This window comes from Gekko japonicus, unplaced genomic scaffold (genome assembly GCF_001447785.1).
Source record: "Gekko japonicus isolate JY-2015 unplaced genomic scaffold, Gekko_japonicus_V1.1 scaffold57, whole genome shotgun sequence".
In the NCBI taxonomy this organism is placed as follows: Eukaryota; Metazoa; Chordata; class Lepidosauria; order Squamata; family Gekkonidae; genus Gekko; species Gekko japonicus.
In genome coordinates, this window is record NW_015160208.1 from 74,593 (window position 1) to 98,144 (window position 23,552).

Below are 23,552 nucleotides of genomic sequence, written 5' to 3' on the forward strand. Positions count from 1 at the left end.
AGGGAAAACTTGTGAGTGAAGCTGTCCTTACTGTGTAGATAGGTGGGCAGGTTAGGGGGTGGGGAATGGTATTTGAATAAAATCCTGAAGAATCACAGGCACTCTGCTGTCACCTTGTTCTTCTGAGGTTATTGATTTGTTTGGTTTTAAGTTTTTACACCCCTTGGGCTCAGCTGTTTAGCAGCATCTCAACTGTTGAGATGCTGATGGGCCTTGTTCTTTTTGTGCCATTTAAACCTCCTTTCTTCCTGAATTAGCTTTTTCTTCACAGGTCTGTGATGATCCTCTCTTCAGTCTACGTTTGCAGGATAACGGTCGTTTTATTGGCTGTGGTTCCAAATTAGGTACAGTGACACTGTTGGAAGTTTCTTCTGGCCTGTGCACTTTGCAGCGGAATGAGAAAAACCTGGCTTCAGCAGTGAGTGGTAACTCTTGCCTCCAGCTCTTTTCATTGGGTATTACCACATCTTCTTACCAGTGTCAAGATGAATGAGTCTGAGGGGTTAAAATTGCAGGACAGCCTGCTAATGTATTTGCAATGCTCAGAGAGATCTGTTTATCCAACTTTTGCTCCTAAGAACACAACATTAATGCCCCTTTTCCCCTCTGTTTCATACCCACTATCTTTTCTAGTTAGCTTATAACTCAGTGCACTGTTTTGTTACATGGGTTACGGATATCCTTCCCTGAGGAAACACTTGTATAACGATTTCTTGGTCCTAAACAACATACAATATCGTTGCTTGGAAAATGTTATTTTCCCACCTTCTGGCTTGATTATTAGTACTATGTGGAATGTGGATAGTGTCAGTGTCTTCACTAGTAGTGACAGATACAAATCCCAACTCATCCAGTTGCCAGTTTGTGAACTTTTAAGAAGTTTTGCATATTTTCTGTTTTAAAAATCTTATTAATTCTTCATGTTCTTATCCTGTCTTTCTCCGCTGTGCTCCAAATGGCAAATATGGGATTGTCCAGGTTTTTTTCCTCACAGCAATCCAGTAAGGTAGTTTAGGTTGAGAGATACAGTGATTGGTCCATCATCACCTAATGAGCTTGCTAGCTGAGCATGCGTTTGAACACAGATCTCCTACATCCAGGGCCTGGTGTACTCATGGTGTATGTGGGAAGTGGGAATTTTGTCTTGTGGGATTCCAAGTGACAAGTGTCAGATCTAAATTAGGTTGCAACATTTACCCATGCACTGTTAACATGCCAGCAATCCAATGCAGACACAATGTGAAATGGGTAAGTTTATTTCTACATGCCAAGAGACCAATTTAAAGAAAGCCTAAATCCAACTCTCCAGTCACTCCACTGTTAGCAGTTAGACCCCGCTTCTTGCTGAGGGGCAGTTTATAGCTTAGAGAAGCAGAAATACCCTTCTTAAAATATCATCTCGAAAATCATAAGTACAGGACACTGCTTGGCCCAAAATGAAACCAAATGGATGCCAGCCAGGAACAATCCTGGGTAAGTATTTTGGAAGGTAAGTGTGACTGATTGCCTACTGTCCCCTCCACACCCTGGAGAGATGCATAATTTAGGACAATGGGTCTCTCAAAACCTATTTACTCATCCTTGGACTAATCTCATCAAGTCCAACCTTCCTTCCTCTGCACCCACTTACCCTAATTAAGCGATAGTTAAGCAACACTTAATTCTATTCACCTAAACCATTAACAATTCCTGCCAGGTATCAAACCTCTCACATATCATTGTCCACCTCAGAAAAGCCCATTAAATTATTGGGTTTTTTGGCAAATGTGTCATACCTGCCAGAGGACACATTTTGTCCTATATCAGAAGCACTCTGCTTCCCAGCAGTGTGTGTTTGTGTGTCTGTGTGTGTGTGTGCACGCGCACGCCCTTGGATCCTCCACATATACCCCCACTTTGCTGGGCTTTCTTCTCTTCATGAAGCACTGGCCATTTTGCTGCTTCTGCAGACCTTTCCTCAAGGCTGGTAATTATCACCCTTCCCTAAGACCTCTCTCCCCTCTCCTCCCTATGTTTCTCTTAGTTAGTTCTCATATGTGTGCTTGTTGTGTGCATTTTGTTTTATTCTTTCTCTTTTTAATAAAAACCTTTCCAGTTGAACATCTGCCTGGTTTATTTTGAGAGTTCTCTTAAGGAAAAAAATCCCCATAAACATAGGTGGAGAATCTCAGTTACCTCCTCTCACTCTGTCTCCTTTTAAGCTCATTCCCCCAACTAATTAGGAGACCACCTATTTGGGTAACACCACCTCACTGGTTTTCCTTTGTGTAACACAAATGTGGGAACACAAGCTAGGCTGTCCTGTTCTCCCACATCAGTGTTCTTCTTGCAAGAGGAAAATACAGAATTTTTCCTTTGTCCTTTGCCCTAGAAGACCTGGGAGTGTTGCTGTCCCCCCCCCCCATCTATTTACTTCAATGAAACAAAACATTAACAGCTGGAGAGCTAAATGTATAAGGGAAATGTCTTTCAGTAGCAATACTCCTTTATACTCAAGCCATATTTCTCACAGAGGTAAATTACATGATACGTTTGGTCACTTGTTTATACTAGGTTGCACATGAGGTATCTGTGTACACGGAACAGAAAAATCGGCAAAATAACACGCGCGCCCCCGGTGTGGTTTTCGTGCAAGAGAACTGCTTGGGGAAGGCAAGAGCCCTTCTTCCCTCTGCAGTGCTGTTGCCAGCCTGTTTGTGCTCTCCTGTGGGGGTTTTTTTTTAATAGAAGCAGATTGCTGCATCTGCAGTGTGACTGCTGGGAACACAGGCAAACTAGTGTAAACAAGTGACCAAACATATTGTGCAGTTTGCTTTGTAGTGAAGTTTTTTTTAATGAATAACTTTTTATTAAGTTTTTTAAATGCACACGGATGAGGAAGGGGAAAGGGGAAGGGGCATGGGAAAGAACAAAAGTAATGATTTTCTGCATGTAACTTTCCTCTACTTGTCATTTCATGTACTATACAGATAAACTGTGAGGTTTAAAAGTTCATAAAGTCTTCTTAATATTACAATATTAGAAAGTTCATATCTTTGTATTTCTCTCTTATCCAATTATAAAATGGAGTCCATAGTCCATCAAAGTCTTCTTCCATTTGCCCTTTTAACATCGAGGTCAATTTATCCCTTTCTGCACTTCCCATAATCTTTGCTATTAGATCATGTTCAGAAGGTGTTGATGGAAGTTTCCAGTAAGTTGCAAATAAAATTGTAGCTGCAGTTACTACATGGATTATAAAATAGCTTTGATTTTTGTCAAAATTCTCTGGTATACAATTCAATAAGAACAATTCTGGTTGAAAAGGTACTGAAATCTGCAAAACTGTCTGTATAAGAGTATATACCATAACCCAAAACTTACACACTATATCACATGTCCACTACATATGATAAAATGTACCCACATGTTTTTTACACTTCCAACAATTATTTGACATATTTTTATACATTTTATCCAGTCTGTCTGGTGTTAAATGCCATCTGTAAAACATCTTATACAGATTCTCTTTACATGCCACCAATTTAATTATTTTCACTTTCCATAGTTTACTCCACTATGTAAGATCAATGTTATAACCCAGATTTTGCATCCATTTCACCATACAGTCTTTAACCACTTCATCTTCCATTTTCATTTGCATTAAGAATACATACATTTTCTTAATCAGCTTATTATTAGATGTACACAACAACTTCTCAAATACACTTTGTTCAGAATAGAAACCATCTTTAGCATATCTAGATTCAGTTTGGGCCCTTGTCCACCAGTCCAGGCTAATCACTTCCTTTATTGATTCTTCCTTTGTTTTTAAAAGTCCTTTATCATATAAAAGTCTTCATACCTAAAAATTCTGTCTGAGGGGATTAAACTTGGTAGTGAGAAGCAGGGGTTGTTTCGTAGAAAAAGAGCTAGGCAAACTCATTAGCATAACTCATTAGCATATGCCACACCCCCTGACATCACCGGAAGTGTCATAAGGCCACTCTCCTCCTGGCTGAATGAGGGCCGGAAGTGGGGTGGCCAGAAGCAGGGGGCAGGGCTTCGTCGTCTGCCCCCCCACACCTCACCTGGGGGAACGGCGATTCCCCGCGAATCGACCTCTGGTGAGAAGGCTTCCAGGGGTGATTTCCAGGATTGGAATTTTAGAGCATACCAAAGGTAAGATTTTCCCCCAAGTTGTTAATAGGGATTTCCTTTTCAGATGATTTTTAACTTTGTAGTGAGTTGTTTGACACATGTCCCCAAAAGGAACTGTGAAGGCCCTTATGAACAGGTGGAGGCAGTTCAAGGGAAACAAAGTATCTGGCCCTCTCTTTGGCTGCAAGGGAGGGGAAAGAAACAAGCAGTGATGAATGACAGGGAGACTGAAGGCCTTAACTACAGATTACATTTTTCCCGAGACATCCCCAGGTTGGGTGGAGAGGCATGTTCTGAAGTCCTGCACTTCTCAGGAAGGCATGAGTCCCATTTGCATTGGAAGTGTGGAGACAGGAAGCTTAAATCTTCCCCGCTCCATTTCCCTGACCTGGAACAGCCCCCTGGGGAGTTCATGCTTAGTGATCAGATACATGTTACATTTCCTAAATAGGGCAAACAGTTGTCCTCCCCCATGCAGCCATTTCAGGTCAGGAAAATTATACTAAAAGAAGGTCTAAGTCCCCTCTCTTCACGCACTGCAGTGCTGATCCAAATTAGGCCTCCACGTACCTGGGAAACATGGGCCATCAGGACTTTCAGCTGTAACTTCTGTGTATCCTAGATGTTTGAGCGGGAGACAAAGCGGGAAAAGATTCTGGAGGCCCGGCACCGTGAAATGCGGCTCAAGGAGCGAACCAAAACAGAGGGCAAGGAGGAAGAGGTCAAGGAAGAACCAGAGGAAGAAAAGCCTGAGGAAGTCCTAGCCCGAGTCCAGAAAGAGTTCTTTGATGTAATTGAAAACGAGCTCAAGCGCAGAGAGCGAGGTCGAGCTAAATCAGTGGTAGGCCAGGTAAGGGGGCCGCTGACAGGGGGAGAAGGAAATTCCAGTGACATGCTTCTGAAACTCCATTTCATAGTCAGAGCAGGAGAATGGAGAATGTAATGGCTAGATCTGCTCCTTAGGTACAATATGAGGCCAAGGGAGATATTCTAATGGCAAGGCAAGTTTATGCAAACTGCATTAGGTCTTTGCATCTCTATGAAAGGAGCATCCTAACTCTTTTCAGGATTGCAGCCATATTTTCTAGTGATCATCTTGTGAGGTTAAAGGGTCCCATTAAACTCTGAAATTACACCTCTTTCACCACTAGATAAGAATACTCTGCATCAAGGTGTTCCTCATGCCTTTATCATTGACTTAACTTGAGAAAACACTCTACTGGTGGCAAAGTAGTTTAGGATCAAGGTGCAAATGTCTTATTAATCAAACAAACTAGCATTGGAATTTCTTGAAAACCTTCTACTGGAGCAAACCAATTTCCAGTTGGCTGAAATGTTATGAACTTTCCTGCAAACTATTTCTAGTCATTGGGTGTATCAGAACGTTGTTTTTATATTTTTCAGGAACGGGAGCTTGATGAAGATGATGATGAAATAATCCTTCCGAAGGTCAGGATTCTAAAGTCTAAGCACACCCTTGTAGTTTAAAAGATGCACTGTCAGAAGTCTTTTGTTATGCCTGGAATGAGGACCAGCCCATGGGGGGAGAGAGAAGGATGACAGAGACACACCATGCTGGGAGGAATCAGGCCACAACTTTATTGATTACAGGTTCCTCAGGTTTTGGCACATCACCGACTGGGAACAATGAGTACCGTTGACAGCACAACTGCTGTCAGCATCTTCCTCAAACCACCTGTTGGTATGATCGAGGGCAGAGGTCTGGTGTTAGGGTAATCCTTGCTTCCCCCCCCCCCCCCCCCCCCGCCCCTCCACCCAGGCACAAGTGGTCCCCCTAGCCCAGTGATGGCGAACCTTTTAGAGACCGAGTGCCCAAACTGCTTCCCAAAACCCATTTATTTATCACAAAGTGCAAACACGGCAATTTAACCTGAATACTGAGGTTTTACTTTAGAAAAAAACCCTCACACATTAACTTAAGATGATCCAAAGTAAGGAAAGCAAATGCTTTAATTTACTTAAAATTATTTGGCAGAGAATTTGACACTTTAATAATGGTCTGGGCCTGGCTGGGGCGATGGCACATGTGCCCACAGAGAGGGCTCTGAGTGCCACCTCTGGCACCCGTGCCATAGGTTCGCCACCACTGCCCTAGCCCAACTGCTGGGAGCCTGTCTTCCTGGGGTTTACTTGCTGAAGAGGAAGGCAGAGGAACAAATACTACCTGGGACAGAGGGTTGGGAACTGGGAGGTATTAAGATGATGAAGATCTTGCAAAACCAGTGGCTGAGGGCCTTATTAGACTTGCTCCAGGTACTCCAGTGCTGCTGCTGCTGCTGCTGTGTTACCCACATGTAGATGGTGTTTACATGTGCAGAACCACAGAAGTGTTCTGTAATAATTGTTTAGGGGCATTCCTGTCCTGGACACAACCCCCCTCTTGGATGTATACCTTAACATAGTGAGAAGGTCTGTGTGTGTCAGCAAAACTGGGAACAATACTGTAAGGAGTTTAGGCTCTGTCAAGAGCCTAAACTCCTAGCAGAATAACACAAGGTGGATGATCACAGCTGAGACATCAGACTAAGATGCATCCACCCCCTTCAGGAGCCAATGGCCACATCAGCAGAAGAGAATGGACAGTTCTACTGGTGATGGGGGCAGAGGAATCTTTGAAGGGTAGCTACTGGGCAGCAGCAGTACCGGAAGCTGACACTGGTGGACGATCTGTCGTAGACAACAGCAGTGCCACTTCAGCTAACCCTGGTTAGTACTGCACAGATGAGGCAATGGTAAATCACTTCTGATCATCTCTTACTTCAAACCCTATGGAGGAGGAGGAGGAGTAGTTTGTATTTATACCTTGCCCTTCACTTAGAGTCTTAGAGCAGCTTACAATCTCATTTCCCTTCCCCTCCCCAAAACAAACGCCCTGTGAGGTAGGTGGGGCTGAGAGAGCTCCTTCGAGGACTGCTCTTGAGAGAACAGCTCTGAGAGAACTTGTGACTGATCCAAGGTCACACCAGCAGCTGCATGTGGAGGAGTGGGGAATCGAATCCAGTTCTCCCAGATTAGAGTCTGTGCTCTTAGCCACTACTCCAATCCAAAACGAAAAAAGATACAGTGCTGGAAAACAGGACCTCCAGGTCAGATGTCATTCAACCAGGTACTGGGGAAGAGCTGAGGCCAAATACATGTTATTCTTAATGATACAACTGGACTAAAGCCAAAAGGACGTTCAGATGTTGATGTGAATGGATACAAAAGGAAAGTCCAAAGCTGTATGGCACATATAATAGGAACATGGAATGTGAGAAATATGAATCAAGGTAAACTCAAAATTGTAAAATGACAAATGTAGCATTTAAACACTGCAGTCCTAGGAGTGAGTGAACTAACGTGGACCAGATTGGGACATTTTCAGTTATAAAATTACAAATTGTTTTACTCTGGAAATGACAAGCACAGAAGAAACAGAATTGTTCTAACAGTGTGGCGAGATGTAGCACAAGCGATCAGGCCCTATAATGCAAAGCTGGACCAGATAATATGAATCAGACTTAATGGAAAACCTATCAACATAACTGTCATTCAAGTTTATGCCCCAACTAGGAAGATGCTGATGAGGAAGAAATTGAAAGATTCTAGACAAAGTGTCTAGAAAGAAATTGATCACACACACCTAAACAAGGTGTGCTGATAATCTTAGGTGCCTTGAATGCAGAATAGGAAACAAAGCAAACTCAAATATCGTTGGAAGATATGGGCTAGGAGCATAAAATGAAGCAGGAGAGCAACTTATAGAATAAGAACATAAGAACATAAGAGACGCCAATGTTGGATCAGGCCAAAGGCCCATCCAGTCCAACACTCTGTGTCACACAGTGGCCAGAAATACCAGGTGCCATCAGGAGGTCCACCAGAGGGGCCAGGACATTAGAAGCCCTCCCACTGTTGACCCCCCCAAGCACCAAGAAGACAGAGCATCACTTGCATCACTTGCTGCCAGCCCGAGTTTACGATACTGACTTTGAGGGACCAGTGCTCTAATTCAGAAGGCAGCTTCCTATGTGCCAGGTCTGCCACTGCAAAGACCCGAACTGCTGGGAGTCGAACAGGGCCACCTGGGCAGCCATGAAACGGGATAGATCGCCTGTGGTTCTGCGAGGCCAGGGTCTCAGAGTTCTGCCTGAGGGCCCCTTCACCCAGTATGTTTCTAGGTGCACCCCTAGGTTTTCTGTATTCATCGAAAAATGGACAAAAGAATGATTAGGAACAGTTTTGGCTGCATCTTGGACGTGCACCCCCTGCTTAGCTTTTCCTAGTGGCCCTCGGGATGTAGAAGGGGGGAAAGAGGAATATTGACGAGAAGGAAGTGAAAGTACTGGGAACAGGGGGTATTGGGGATCTGCGGGGTCTTGTGGGAAGTGGGGCTATCTTGATGGGCTTCAAAAACATCTGGGCTGCCAGATGTACATGTAAGGTGACAACAGTTCACAGACTGTCCAGTTGGGCGTAGAAGGCTGAGGAGGGAGGCCTGTTTCTTGCATTTCTGATGACGTTGAGAACTGTTTACTTTAGGGTCGCCAGGTCCTTTTCTTCTTCTGGTGGGGGTGGGAGGGAGCTTCCTAGGAGTGGGGGGGCAGGGCACGTCACCACACGTGACGTCCTCGGTGTGATGATGTCACGCGGAAGTGATGTCATCACGTTGGGGACGTAGTGCCCGGCTGTGGCTGTTGGGAGTGGCCGGTGGCGGGCTGGAGCCCATGAAATTGAGGGATCCCCCACTCCCACCTGGGGGCTGGCAACCCTACTTTATCTTACAAATTGCACGTCTGCCTTAGGTTGGTGTCGAGATGGTGGCTTCCCCTCCGCTCTGGAATCTTGGGAGTTGTAGTTCAGATGGGCCGGAAGTTCCATCACTACATTTCTCAAATTTCTTAGGGATGGGGGGGGGGGGGGTCCATAGCATTGGCCTTCTTTATTGCAGTCACACACTGTCTCGACATTTTCAGTGAATTATTACTTCAAACTCCAAGATCTCTCTCTTGATCAGTCTCTGCCAGTTCAGACCCCATCAATGTGTATTTATATTTAGGATTTTTTGCTCCAATGTGCATCACCTTGCACTTGGCCACATTGAACCCCATTTGCCATGTTGACACCCACTTGCCCATCCTTGACAGATCCCTTTGGAGTGCCTCACAATCCTCACTGGTTTTCACCACCCTGAACAACTTCGTATCATCCGCAAATTTAGCCACTTCACTGCTTATTCCCAACTCCAAATCATTAATGAACAAGTTAAAAAGCATTAATGATTTGTAGAGTTACTTTAATCCAAAAGTCACTAGAATATCAGAAACTGGTCTTGACAAGAGATCACCTCTTGTGAGAACTCTGAAAATAATCTATCCCATTTTTCACTTTTTTCACAGGAGGAGGAAGAAGAGTGAATGCAGAGCCTGCATGGAATTCACTTGCTTATCATTTTGGACTTTTTCCTTCATTTTCTTTTAACAGAACAGACTGCGTCAATAAATGCTGCAGTATTTGTATTCCTCTTTAGTCTGTTTGCAGTCAGTCAAGCAGGTGTCCAATTGAACTTTGAATGTCTTTGCCATGGATGCTTGCAGTAATCCTCAAAAGTAGGCCAAAATAAAAGACAAGATAGATATTGGACTGAAAACAGTGAGGACAGCTTCAGCATGTAGCATCATGAAATACTGCATACTGAAAAGAAAACTCCAATGCATAACAGGGCAAACAAGCCCTTTTCCTTCTAGTGTCTCTAAAGTGGAGCAAAATGTTTTCCCTGCCTAATTATGACATGGGTCATAGCTGCAAAGGATAAATGTGTTGCTGTTGCATTCAGTGATGCCCTGTATGCAAGGAATGGGTGGTAACGATACTTCTCTGCTCTACACAGGATCAGCCTTATTTGTATTGGGTGGCCAGTTTGGATCACTGCCTATGATGCATATGGTGAAAGGCAGAAGAAATGGCATGTTCAGAGAAGAGATTGGAGGGCCACAGAGAAGATGGACATTTCAATTTTTGAATACTTCAGCCCATTCTATGCATTGTGTGTATGTGTTAAGTGCTGTCAAGTTGCTTTTGACTTATGGTGACCCTATGAATCAACATATTAATTGTAGCCCTGACCTGGATAGCCCAGGCAAGCCGAATCTCATCAGATCTTGGAAGCTAAGCAGAGCCGACTCTGGCAAATACTTGGAAGGGTGACCTCCAAAAAATACCAAAGGCGGGATGCAAAGGCAGGCTAATCAAGCCACCTCTCTGAAAAAATCCAAGCCCCCAGTAGGGGTCACTAGAGGTCTACCATGACTTCCTGGCAAGCACACAAACACACACACACAAATATCTTCATAGTTGTGGCTTCTGTACAGTCCCACATTGGGACTGCGGGTGTGCACACCAGCCATGGAAAAGATTTCCAAAGCTGTCCAGCAGGCTAGGAGCACCCCTACTCCCTCTGGCACTTTCCTGTCAAAACGATCACATGACCGGGAGGAGGGGCGCTACTCCCTCAGTTCCCTTTTTGCCACCATGAAGAGAGGATCTCCACTGCTGTTCTTTTTTTGCTCACTTCATTCTTGAGGCTGAGGAGACATATTTCTATCAAAAGTTTTTTGTCATCAATACTCATTCTAGTGAAGAATAAACTGCATTTAAAGAAGAAACGTTTCTAAATTTCCACTGTGTCATTATGGTTTAAAAGGGGCCTCCTCGAGAGGGGGCCAACTGTTGCTTTAGAATGGTGCTGTTAAGTGGCCATTCTTTGTGCCTTAACTGCCTAGGAGTTCACACAACAGGGCTGCCTGCTCTTTCTGTCACCAATTTCCCCTGAAGGCATGATTTGATAGAGTTGGACTCAAAAAAGCTCTTTTGCAAAGGCTTTGGCTTCATGCCAGCCTGAATAAAGGCACCTTCCCCCTCCCTGGCAAGGTGTGGTGTGAAAGAGCCTCAAATTCACTGGCTCTTTTCCAAGACTTTGGCTGTGCACCAGCCTGAATAAAGGCACATTTCCCCGCCTTACCTTTACTCTGAGGAGAGAAACCTGGAAGTGTTGCCTGACAGCCTTTTATTCCGAACGGCTCTTTTCTAAGGCTTTGACTGCGGCCTGCCTGCCTGAAGGAATCCCTTCCCCTCCCTGGCAGAGACTGCCTGACTGAAGGAAACCTTAAGAACGTAAGAGAAGCCATGTTGGATCAGGCCAATGGCCCATCCAGTCTAACATTCTGTCACACAGTGGCCAAAAACCAGGCGCCATTAGGAGGTCCACCAGCAGGGCCAGAACACCAGAAGCGCTGGGAATACAGAACATTGTTGGCAGAGTTTAAATATGCAAAGAAAGTGGAGCACTGACTGTTTAGAAAAAAATAAGTAGGTCCAGTTTCCCACAAGCTGCTGCAGCGTGCTGGCTCTTTCCTTTGCCCCGATCTTACGTGTCAATTTCACACTAAGTGCTGCACAGATGCATTTTGCCCCGCAGCTTCGCCTGATTTTCCCCGCCTCTACTCAATCCTGTTTTTTGAGGATTGAGTAGAGGCGGGGGAAATCGGGGGGAGCTGCGGGGGAAAATACAGCTGCGCAACACTTAGTGTGAAATTGACACGTACGATCGGGGCAAAGGGAAGAGCCAGTGGCTGCAGCAGCTTGTGGGAAATCGGTCTAGGGTTATTAAAGAAGAACAAACTGTTATAGAACATAGAAGAGAGAGAACCTTGTCTAGCCTAACTGCTGAAGGAGGAAGAAAGAGCAACAGGAAACTACAGGAGCAGGAAGTCTACAGGAGAGCCAATCAGGAGACCATAGAGCCTGCAAATGCGGGAAATGCCCAGCCCTCAACTGGGGAATGGCAACCCTAGGTATTGTGCCCTTTAGTTGGGGTTGTTTGGACCTCTCTTCAGCCACTGTACTTTTGGAGAGTTGCTAAGTGGGTGGAGTTTCCTGTTCTTGTTGTTAGTTGTGTTGGGAGACAACAGACTAGTTATGCTTAAAGCCTGCTGAGATTTACTTTACCACTCACTTGACTGGGACTGCCTGAGTTCCAGGGTGAGAACCGATCCTCTGGTTGATCTTGGCTCCCAGCCCTCTTGCTAATGCCTAGTTCTAAAGGCTGACACAGTGACACAGCAGCCTCAGTCCACCATCTTGCTGCAGTCTGTCAGCACTGAAAATTAATCCTAAGGGGTTTTCAGCACAGGCGCTGTTTCAAGCACAGGCAAGGCTTGCCATCTCCATGGAGAATTCAGAAGTGATAAGCAAGTATGCTTTTTGGAGGCAAGCCTGAGTAGTTCTCCTCTCCTCTCACTTCCATGGTAGCCTTCGGGACCACCAATGATTTTGGGGGCTCCTTAGGTGCTGCTGCTTTCAATTAACAATGATAAACCTGCACCTCTCAGTCCAGTCTTTTGGTAGGCAACTTCCCTCAGTCAGTTTCATGTCTGCCCACACTCCCTCCTGCCAGGGAATGGCACTAACTCTCCCCAGGGTTCTCAATCTTCTGCTTCTGGGTGAGAGCTCCTATTTCAACTGGGTTCAGACTGTCTACGTAGCAGAGTTCCCATCAAACATGGCCAGATGCTGCTTCTATTAATGACTAAAAACATGAAGAGTGAATGTGAAAGCATCCCCTATAGTAGTTTCCAAAGATTTTGCCTGCTTTCTGAGTTCAGAGCTGTTGGCCCACTTGATCTTCCTAATGTATGAGCCCACTACAACTTCTTGTTTGCCCCTTGGGAGGTGACAGAAAGTGTCCTCCATCCCTTCTCAACCCTTTAAAGATAAACTGTAAAGGACATATATACACATTGCTGAACCATACTATGTAGAAGCACCAGCAGCCATTCAACCAACAGAGAACGCCAGTTACCTCTGCAATATCTGGCACTTTTTGTTGAAGGGCAACAGCTTTGCCAGTCTCTAGCAGGTGAATTATTAAAGGGATTATCATCTTGCAGCTCATGCAAATGTCTCCTTTCTGAAGTAGTGGCAGAGGGCAGGAGTAATAGAGAGGAGTCCTGTTACAGGTATTCCACAGAGAGAGAGAGAAAGAGAGAGAGAAAGAGAGAGAGACCACTGCTCAGACAAGGCTTGCACAAGCCTTGGCCCATGGGGGAAAAGAATTTATAGTTGTGTCCAGTGTTCCCTCTAAGCTGAGTTAGTGTGAGCTAGCTCACAGTTTTTTAGCCTCCGGCTCACACACTTCTGTCCAATAATGAACAGCCTTGCTTCGGTCTTACAAACTGAGGGCCATGGCTTCCTTGAGAACACAAAGGGACAGTGGCAGAAGAGTAAAGACAGGAAGAAAGGTCAGTGTGCCTATCTAGCTATCGAGCCTCTCTTGCCACTCAGACTGGAGGTCTGTAACAGGGGACATTACATCTGGAACTTCCAACAAATATACCCCAGGATCCCTTGTGATGGAGCAAAGGAGTTTGGGAGCAGAAATCATGGCTTACCTGCATCAACCAGTTCACTTTGACTCTAGCAGAGTCCTGAGGGAAGATTCCCAAAGGTTTCATGAGAAAACTATCTTCAGCATTTCCATTCTCTGTGCTATTTTTAAAAGTGACTTCATGCTTGATTGTTCCCAGAATGCTGTCGATACACTTTGTCAGTGCATTTTAATGGAGAAAGATAGCAGTAAATCAAACCAGTCTTTAAAACCAATTTTCTCTCTGTGGCTTCAGCTGTGTGATTTTCTATGAACTCTCCACTTTGCTATGGATGGGTAGAAACATGAGAACATAAGTTCTCTGTCCTAAGTGTATAAGATTGATGAGTTGAGAGGCATCCTTCCTTACTAGACTTCAAAGTAGGTCTCCCACAGAATACACAATGTAGGCAGAGTGGTTCTCAAAAAGCCCTGGGAGTGGTTTGGCTTGTGAACCCATTGCATAGACTAATTTCTTGTGATGTGCAACACAGCCAAGGTTACCAGCTAGCCAGGTTTTTACCAGCATGACCAAGTTTTCCCTCTTCTGGCTGGCTACACAATGAAGAGTTTTCCCCATAATGGTGAGAGCAGGAGACTGACTTTAAAACTATTTTATTATTTGATTCAGACAACTTTGGAAGATATCCGAGAGCCCTCTTGGGTATTTCAGGAAGTCATCTGGTTTGATCCAGTCATGAGGGAAAGGTGCTGGGATGGTAGGTGGGATTTACAGGCCTTTGTCCCTGCTGCTGGGTCAGCCTTTCCTGCTCTATTCTCCCTGCCCCTGCCCCCAAGCACGGGCATAATATTCAGCCAAGCCAAGGGGGAGCCACTGGGTGTTGTGAGAATGAATTCGAATAGGAAAGTACTCTGAACCCGGGAGGTTCAATGATGGGGGAAACTGCACCTGATGAAGTTCAGCCTGGTGTGCTGTTAAATACACCATGTTCCCTGCTAAGAGAGGGAAAGCGGCAGCCCTGCTCATAGATTGAGTAGCAAAGCAGGAGACAGCAGATTTTGATGGCTTTTGGTCCCATCCCCTTGTCCCCCCCTCCCCCCTTGCAGCCTGGCTCATTTACTCATCGCCTCCCATGCAACTTTTCTCCTGTTGGTTAGAACCTCCTTTCATCAAAATATTTGACCATGGCACCAGGGGTCGTTTAGTAGAAAAAGAGCTAGGGGAACTCATTAGCATAACTCATTGGCATATGCCACACCCCCTGACATCACCGGAAGTGTGTCATGAGGCCACACCCCCTGACGTCACCGGAAGTGTGTCATAAGGCCACACACCCCGCCCCCAACGGTCCCGGCCGCCGCCGGCCTTGCAGCTCCACTGCCGAGCCCCATGAAGGGCCCGGTGGTGGACCTGCAAGGCCGGCGGGGGTGCACGGCAGCCCCGCGAAGGCCCTCCCTGGCCCCAGGCAGGCAGGGGTGGGGAGAGGCAAGGAGGAAGCAACTTACCCTCCCTCTTCTCCTGCCTCCTCCTGGCTGAATGAGGGCCGGAAGTGGGGCTCCCGGAAGCAGGGGGCGGGGCTTCGTCATGTGCCCCGCCCCCCGTACCTCACCCAGGGGAACTGCAATCCCCCGCAATCCCCCCCCGAAATGACCTCTGCATGGCACCTTCCTATCATAAGCATGGGTAACTGATCTTGTCAGGCCTTGTGCTGGACAAGTTCAAGGACAGCATGGTATAGCAGTTTAACAGGGTTGCCAACTCGGGGAATTGCTGAAGCTTTGGGGGCAGAGCCTGGAGAGGGGGGTGTTTGGGGAAGGAAGTAGGCTCAGCAGGGATGTAACACCATAGATCGGATGGTCTCCAGAAGAACTGATCTCTGTAGTCTGGAAACCAGTTGTAATACTGGGAAAACTCCATGCCACACCTGGAGGTTGGTGACCTTAAGTGGTGACTTAAGTTAGTCTTTGTGGCTTCTGTGCAGTTCCACATGGGACTGTGCATGCACAGGCTGGCTGTGGAGAGGATTTCTAAGGTTTCTAGAGCTTTCTAAAACTGTAGAGAGCACTTCCCCGACCTGTCCAGAGCCAGTATTTCCTACCCAAACTGGCAAATGACCAGGAGAGGGGGAGTGGTCTTTCCTCAGTCTTTTCTTTGCAGGCGTGAGGAGAGGATCTTTTGATTAGAGCTGCTCCATTTCAAAGTTTTTCTGACGGATTCCACTCTGTTCTGAGAACCTTTCTGACAGGGGACGATGGCGTTTTTTTCAAAAAAAATGTGTCGACTGTGACACAAAAATGGCTCAGTCCAACAAACATGTTTCATGCCTCATCTGCTTGGGAGAAGCGCACAGCATGGTGGCCTGTGATTATTGCCACCAGTTTTACTCCCAAAGCTAGGCATGAGAGGACTTCCCATCTCAGAGCCACCCTGTGGGAGAAGGTACCGGTTTGGGAGTGCTCCTGGAGGCCCAGGTAGTAGCCACTGCCAAATCAGCCTTTTACCATCTTTGGCTGATCCGGCAGTTGGTTCCCTTCCTTGAACGCAATGACCTGGTGACAGCAATCCATGCGATGGTCACCTCGAGATTTGACTACTGTAATGCTCGCTACATGGGCTGCCCTTGTCTCAAATCCAGAAGCTGCAGCTGGTGCAAAATGCCGCAGCCAGGCTCTTGATGGGGCTCTCTAGACGGGAGCACATACAGCCTGTGCTGAAGGCGTTGCACTGGCTGCCGATAGCATAGTGGATTCATTTCAAGGTGCTGGTTCTTACCTTTAAAGCCCTACATGGTCATGGACCTACGTACCTGAGGAACCACCTTTCCACACATCCCCCAGAGAGCACTGCGGTCAGTGGATCAGAACTGGCTGGCCCTCCTGGGTCTGAAGGAGGCGAGGCTATCGATGACCAGGACCAGGGCTTTCTCAGTGGTGGCCCCATACTGGTGGAATGAGCTCCTGGAAGAGATCAGGGCCTGTAAAACGGAGCTCTTCCACAAGGCTTTTGGGAGCCGCTGCCACCACCAATGAAGAACATCAGATAGTTGAATGTGAGAGGAACCTGGATTCCGAAAATTGTCACCACTGCAAGGACAATCAAAATGAACACTGTGAGCTGACTGTGAGCTGAGAACTCTGAATAATGGCTGCTACCGTCATACGAACAACACGACTACTAGCACTTTATTATGGTTTTAGAATTGTTTTAATTGTAATTTATGTTTTAATGTAACTTATCCGTTTTTATGTAAGCCACCCTGAGCCGGCTTCAGCCAGGAGGGTGGGGTAAAAATTCGAAAAATAAATTAATAAATACCACAGTCTGAAAAATGCCAGCCAGCATCTAAAAAATGTGCCTGAATACCCTCAGTGGCGTCAGCACCAATGTTCCCTCTAAGCTGTGGAGTCTTGTGAGCAGAAATTCTACTTTGTGAGCTACGGGCATTAAAGTTGTGAGCGAGCAATTTGGCTCCTGCATGAATTAGTTTGCTCTGGAGCCATCCTTCCTGAGCTAAGACAAAAATGTGTGAGCCGGAGGCTAAAAAACTGTGAGCCGGCTCACACTAACTCAGCTTAGAGGGAACACTGGTCAGCACCCTCTTCCTCCTCTTCAGACCCAACTGCGGGGGAAGGGCTGCCTTGGAACTCCTAGGGCTCCTTTGGCTGCCTTGGAACTACCCACTAAGAAAAAGAAGACGGCCAAGCACCTCTCACCTTGACGTCAACCTTCTCCATCTTCAACATGAGGTTTGCCTTCCCCTCGGTGCCAGTCGGTGTCCCGACCTCGGACCCAGTTGCCAGTTCTGTAGGAACTGACTCACACAAAAGCAAGACTGTGAACTTTCTTGCCCTACGTAAGGCTACAAATGACCCTACCTTCTTCAGATGATGAGGTTTTAAAAAGTTTCTGCCCTACCTGTGGCTTCAATTCTGTCACAAGCAATTCGGAAATTACTTGACATGATGGTGGCGGCCACATCAACTGTGACCTTTTCCTACACTTTGAATGAAGGACCTTCAAAACTGGTTCCTCGGGGTTTTTAAGATTAACATAGATCCACAGTCATGAAAACTTTCCATCCCCAGAACCATGCTGTGCTCTTTGTCCTGGTGGTCAAGCAGTGAAAATCTATCTCAGAGAATAGAGTTTGGGCCTCGTGACTACGACATTCAGGTCTCCTCATATGCCACCCTTTCAGGTTGGGGGGCACACTGAAGAATTTTCTGTGAAGGGGCCCCAGTCGGTCGGCAAGGGAATCTTCCCTGCACATCAGCCTCCTAGAGACCAGAGTGATCAGGTTTGCTTTCAAATCTTTTTCAGCAACTCTGTGGGGGAAGAGAATGCTGGTGTTAACAGACAACACAACAGCCATATATCTGCCTTTCACCTTTTCTCCTGTGGTTAGGTTTTGTGCTTTTTCTTAAATAATGAAGTCATGCACCATCCTCTTCCTCGTAGAAAAGGAGATGGGGCTACAGCGCTCTGCACACGTTCAGGAGCAAATTATTCACCTCTGACCCCTGGCACAGAGGCATGAACTTCTGAAAGCGTCTTAAGGACATCTGCTCTCTACCCTCGCCGCCGACAATGACGTCCCACGTTCTCTGAGGACTGACCGACAGAGGGCGACCGAAAAGAGCAAGCCGGATTCCGGCCAATGGTGCGCAGTTTTGTCGCCAAGAGGAAGCCTCCCGCGCGCCTGGTTGTTGTGTACACTTTAGGAAAGATCTCCAGGGGACCCGAAACACCAGGAGGCAGACGGAGGAAGGCGTGAGACGGCGGGGGCAGGGAAGAGACTGAGCCGCTACGGATCCCAGATGGGGAATGGCAGGCTCACCAAAGGCGAGGCGCAGATAGGGCGGCACCGTCCGAAAGCGCCTCCAAAAGGGAAGGCGGCGTAAGGAGAAGGGGGAGGGGGACACACACACTATAATTAATAGGAGGGTCACAGAGAGGACAAAGGGGGTTCGAAGCTGTGGTGAGATGCGGCACTGAAACCGTTTCACCAGATTGGAGAAGTACCTTCCTTGGGAAGAATTCGTTTCGCTTGAAGGTGACGAGGCTCGGCTGGAGGAGAGAGGAAAAGTGAACTTGAGCAGAGGACGGGAAGAGAGCAGCTATCCTGCACGTGGCAGCTGCGGCGGATTTTGCCTTTGCCTAAAGACGCCTTCCCGCTGCGCCCTTGGCTATGATCATGAAGGAGGCGAGCGACTCCAAGGACCAGCAGCTCACGGTGAGAGGACGTTTGCTCCCCTGTCTAATGCATCCTTTGCAGTAGGGAAGGCTGTCGGTCGGAGGAGGGCGGATTCGGTAGCGGTGATTCAGTTTAAAAGTGGGACTTGCTTGCTGCACATGGGAAATTAGAGGGGGAGGCACAATTTCCCCTTTGCATTTGCCAAACCGCCTTCTTATGTTCTTTCTTCGTAACAGAGGGACCAACCAAATGAGAAAGAATTTATCTCATTTAATAACTGAGCTATAGACAGGGGGTCTGCGGTCATTCATAGGAGGGTCACAGAGATGCTTAAAGTACCCGCTGGCCTTAAGAGGTCTGTTTTCCTTATCTAAACGGGATCCAGAGTTTAGCAGTCCTTTTGCAGCTGTGTAGCCCATCTAGCAGGTTTGAATGGCTGTAGTTATGCCTGAGTCTGAACTAATCCTTTTATGCCCCAGACCTAAGAGGTCTAGCTGCTGTAAACAATTTTAACTGCAAATAATGCAGGGGTGCTCCTAGCCTGCTAGAAAGGTTTGGAGATCTTTTCTATGGCTGGCTTGCGCACATGCAGTCCCGGTGTGTGTCTGCACAGAAAACCTCTTGATGAACAACAGTTACAGGTAAGTAAAACCCTTCATTTCTAAAGATAGATTCGGGTGGGTAGCCATGTTGGTCTGAAGCAGCAGAACAAAGTGGCACCTTTAAGACCAACAAAGTTTAATTCAAGGTATAAGCTTTCGTGTGCAAGCGCACTTCTTGCGTATACACAAAAAGTATAAGCTTCAAGGTATGCTTGCACATGAAAGCTTATACCTTGAATTAAACTTTGTTGGTCTTAAAGGTGCAATTGGACTCAAACATTGTTCTTTCATTTCTAAAGTGACAGATGCAACTTTTTCTCTGGAACTTGTACCCTCTAGAATTTGACCTGTAAGCCTTTCCTCCTAATTTCAGACCTCATGTGGCTAGTGCTTTCACTTCAATGTCTCAACCGTTGCATTGAAATGGGTTCTGGGTTTGTTCTCTGCTCAAACGAAGCCCTGGAAATCAATACATTTCATAATTTCAAGTGAGAGAAGATGATGATGCGGCATCTGCTTTGTTGGCTTATATATAGTAAATAAAAGGCTGCTTTGGCTCAACGAATAGCTCAGTCTTTCACCTCCCATTTGTAGTATTCAGAGAGCAAGTGGAAGAAAGCAAGGAACCTTTTTGGCTCACGTGCCTAAAGTGGCTTCTTTCAAGCTATGGCTTAGCAACGCAGTGTGTGAAGCCAGAGATGCTTCTCTCTAAGAGGAGTTTTCTTTCTTCTGGGAAAAATGCTGTAATTGTCAGTGTATGGCTGCCTGCCAGGGCTTTGGAGTGACACAGATTATTGTCTCTCTAGACAGGCAGTGCCTCAGGTGAAGCACGCTGGGTGAGGAGGAGTTAACAAAATCAACCAAGGGTTCATTTCGTGAAGTTTAGGAGTGAAAAGTGCTTTCTTCATGCATTCTGTCTCTGACTGTGTGGTAATGGCAAGGAGGGCTCTGGCTTCCGTGCAGGTGCTACTTCCATCTGCTTCCCTTTCCTTTCTCACTTTGCAACCTGTGGGACTTGTCTGGAGCTCATGTATCTCCTCTTTGACTTCTAGGTGGCCCTTCGCATAAGGCCCGTCAGCATGGCAGAGCTGGAAGAAGGAGCCACACTCATCGCCCATAAAGTGGATGATCAGGTATTATGGAAAGCCTTTGCGGGGGGGCTGTATTGGAGAGTTTAGGAGTAGGTACAAGTTCAAAGAGGGCATCAGGAAATGATATGGGGTAGGTTTCATTTTAAAAAACACTGCTGTACAGGTTTAAATGGTGTCGCTGATAGTGCGAAATGTCATTCCAGGTTGGTGCTGGGACATGGTCTCTTTAGACACACACAGACAACGAAGCTCTGTAGCTCAAACCTGCCTTGGAGCCACAAACTCTAACCTGAAAAGCCAGATGCCAAAGGTGTGGTGGGGGTCTAGCTTAATGTCAGTGATAAGGAAAGAGCATCCAGCATTCTATGCAGGTTCCTCTTTCGTCTTATTTTGTGTCGTTGAGGGATGAGTACTGACCCTGAAAACAGGCTAAATCTGTTCAAATGAAGCCCTCTCAAGGGACTTTGGCAAATTTGAAAATAGGAGAGAAAAGACTGAGAGTTGGCATGACATGAAACCGAGAGTCAGGCAGAAACCTTATCACTGTGGTGGTGGATCCAGGATTAGCCGAGAGATCCAGGGCTAAGGTAACTTTCAGTTTGAAGTAAGTAGCATAAAAAGAGCTGGGAACACAGCATGCAGAGAAGGGGAATGTAAGCCTTTTCCCTGTGCTGGTTTCCTGACCCAAAGGCCATTTGCTGATGCTGTTACTTGTTGGTATAAACATATGGATACACAGTGACTGTCTAGAGCTTTTTCAGTTCTGAGCAATGGCACAATCCCCCCCCCCCCCCCCCCCCCCATCAATAGCTAGCAATCCCCACCATGGGCCTGAAAATTGAGTTTCAAAAAAAATTACTGAGCTCTGAACATGGAATTCCCCACATACATCTGGTTTATCTGTCAGGGAAACCTTTCCAAATTGTAGCTGCCACAGGAAGTGGTGGCAGCTACAAGCATGGACAGCTTCAAAAGGGAATTAGATAAGCATATGGAGCAGAGGTCCATCAGTGGCTATTAGCCACAAGGTATAGATAGGGACTCTGGGGCAAGTGATGCTCTGTCATCTTGGTGCTGGGGGGGGTCAACAGTGGGAGGGCTTCTAATGTCCTGGCCCCACTGGTGGACCTCCTGATGGCACTGGTATTTCTGGCCACTGTGGGATACAGAGTGTTGGACTGGATGGGCCTTTGGCCTGATCCAACATTGGCATCTCTTATGTTCTTATGTTCTTAAATAATTGTGTCTGCTGAAGAACACTTGCATGTTGCAATGGATTCTGGGGTTCCTTGTAAGGCATAGTCACAGTTCACATGAGGCACCAGCCATAACCACTAGACTTTGAAATTGCCTTGGGGTTACTCTAATGCACTTGTCGTTGAGGGATGTCTATCCTCTCTAACACAGTCTAACTGGAATTTCTCGTGAATTTAGGTGGAATTCTAGAGTTCTAAGGAACACATTTTTGATACTGTTATTATTTATTTATATTTATTTATTATTGAATTTATGATTATATTTATTTATACCCCACTTTTCTCCCCAAAGTGGCTTGCATCATTCTCCTCTCCTCCATTTTATCCCCACAATAATCCTGTGAGGTAGGTTAGGCTGTGACTGGCCCAAAGCCACCTAGCAAGATTCCGTGGCAGAATGGGTATTTGCACCTGAGTCTCCCAGATTCTAGTCTAACCACTGCACCACACTGGCTCTTACTGGGTTTATGAAGAAACAGAAGCAAAAGTAGTTATGAAAGAAGAAATCACAGAAGAAGAATCAGTTCCTCAAGCACAGAAAAACATGCCTGAATACTTAATCCTAGTCCTTGTTATAAGTGAAGAACAAATACATGCTCGGTTTTAACTTCCTTGGGTATGTATAATTTCTCAATGAAGGCTAATTGAAATGTCAGTGTTCATTTATTTAGGGTATTTATATACCCTAACTATATCCCAGACAGGGACCAAGGTAAGTAACAATAAATACAATACAAAAAAACCTTCTTTTAAAATCTTAAAACACATCAGTTTAAGAGATAAGCCAGATTCCATACTTATGACCACTTAAATAACTCCCTTTGACAGCCTCATTTGAAGACACCGAGGGTAGGCATGTGCCTTGCCCCTCCTTGGAGGCTAGGGATGCCAGATCCCCTGGTGCTCTTGGGGCCCTAGCTGGCTGGCGGGGGGGGGGGATTACCCTCTAAAAAAACAACAACAGGAAAGAATGCCGGAAATTAATGCAGTGTTCCTACGTGACCCAGAAATGACATAGGCATGGGGGGATGACAGTCTGGTTTTTAGGCAAAATTCTACCATAGAGTTTTTGGCCAAAAATTAGAGCATCGCCCCCTCCCCCCTATCGACATGCCTATGTCACTCCTGGGTCATGTAGGCATGTTGCATTTAATTTCAGCATTCCTCCCTATTCCTGGTAAATTCACTCCCATCCAGTGTTCCCTCTAAGCTGTGGAGTCTTGTGAGCAAAAAATCTACTTTGTAAGCTACTGGTATTAAAGTTGTGAGCAAGCGATTTGGCTACTGCATACATTAGTTTGCTCTGGAGCCATCTTTCCTGAGCTAAGAAAAAAATGTGTGAGCCGGAGACTAAAAAACTGTGAGCTAGCTCATACTAACTCAGCTTAGAGGGAACACTGCTCCCATCTACCGCCAACTGGTCCCAACAGATGGGAGACAGCTCTGGACCATAACAGATCACACTGCTGAGACTGAGGGGACCTCCAGGAGATCCTATTCTCATTTAAGCCCTAGAGGAGTCTCTTAAACTGCCATGCTTCCTCAATGAATGTTTTTTGTTCCTATGCTGAAATCCAAACTTTCCAAGAAGATGAGCAATAAAAAGATCATGCAGGCAGATTTCAGAGTCACTACTGCTTTTGTCTCCATGACAAATGAGCCAAGACACCCATCTCAAATACTGCATCTGCTCCATAGATCTTTGCCATCTGCAAAGCTGGTTCAGGTGCATAGAAATTGAACTGGATTTATGGAAACAGAAGCAAAAATAGTTATGATAGAAGCTTCCAGACCCATCGGTGGTCCTGTCAACTCTGAGTGAAGGGCAGGGTATAAATCCAATCTCCTCCTCCTCCTCCTCCTCCTCCTCCTCCTCCTCCTCC

General features: G+C 46.2%; 2 protein-coding genes across 2 annotated transcripts in view; both read left to right on the top strand.

The window, feature by feature from the left end:
* DNAI2 (dynein, axonemal, intermediate chain 2) overlaps window positions 1-15,705 on the top strand; it is a 58,850-nt gene extending 43,145 nt beyond the window's left edge. The window contains exons 12-17 of the mRNA XM_015408577.1: window positions 272-418; window positions 4,763-4,990; window positions 5,545-5,589; window positions 6,936-6,946; window positions 13,169-13,219; window positions 15,684-15,705. Coding sequence (XP_015264063.1) covers window positions 272-418; window positions 4,763-4,990; window positions 5,545-5,589; window positions 6,936-6,946; window positions 13,169-13,219; window positions 15,684-15,705 — 504 coding nt within the window. The remainder of the gene's footprint in view (window positions 1-271; window positions 419-4,762; window positions 4,991-5,544; window positions 5,590-6,935; window positions 6,947-13,168; window positions 13,220-15,683) is intronic.
* A 2,999-nt stretch (window positions 15,706-18,704) lies between these two features.
* The window catches only part of KIF19 (kinesin family member 19), a 50,063-nt gene continuing 45,215 nt past the window's right edge, over window positions 18,705-23,552 (top strand). Inside the window, exons 1-2 of the mRNA XM_015408798.1 lie at window positions 18,705-18,759; window positions 20,375-20,455. Of these exons, the coding sequence (XP_015264284.1) occupies window positions 18,715-18,759; window positions 20,375-20,455 (126 nt within the window). The 5' untranslated portion in view covers window positions 18,705-18,714. The remainder of the gene's footprint in view (window positions 18,760-20,374; window positions 20,456-23,552) is intronic.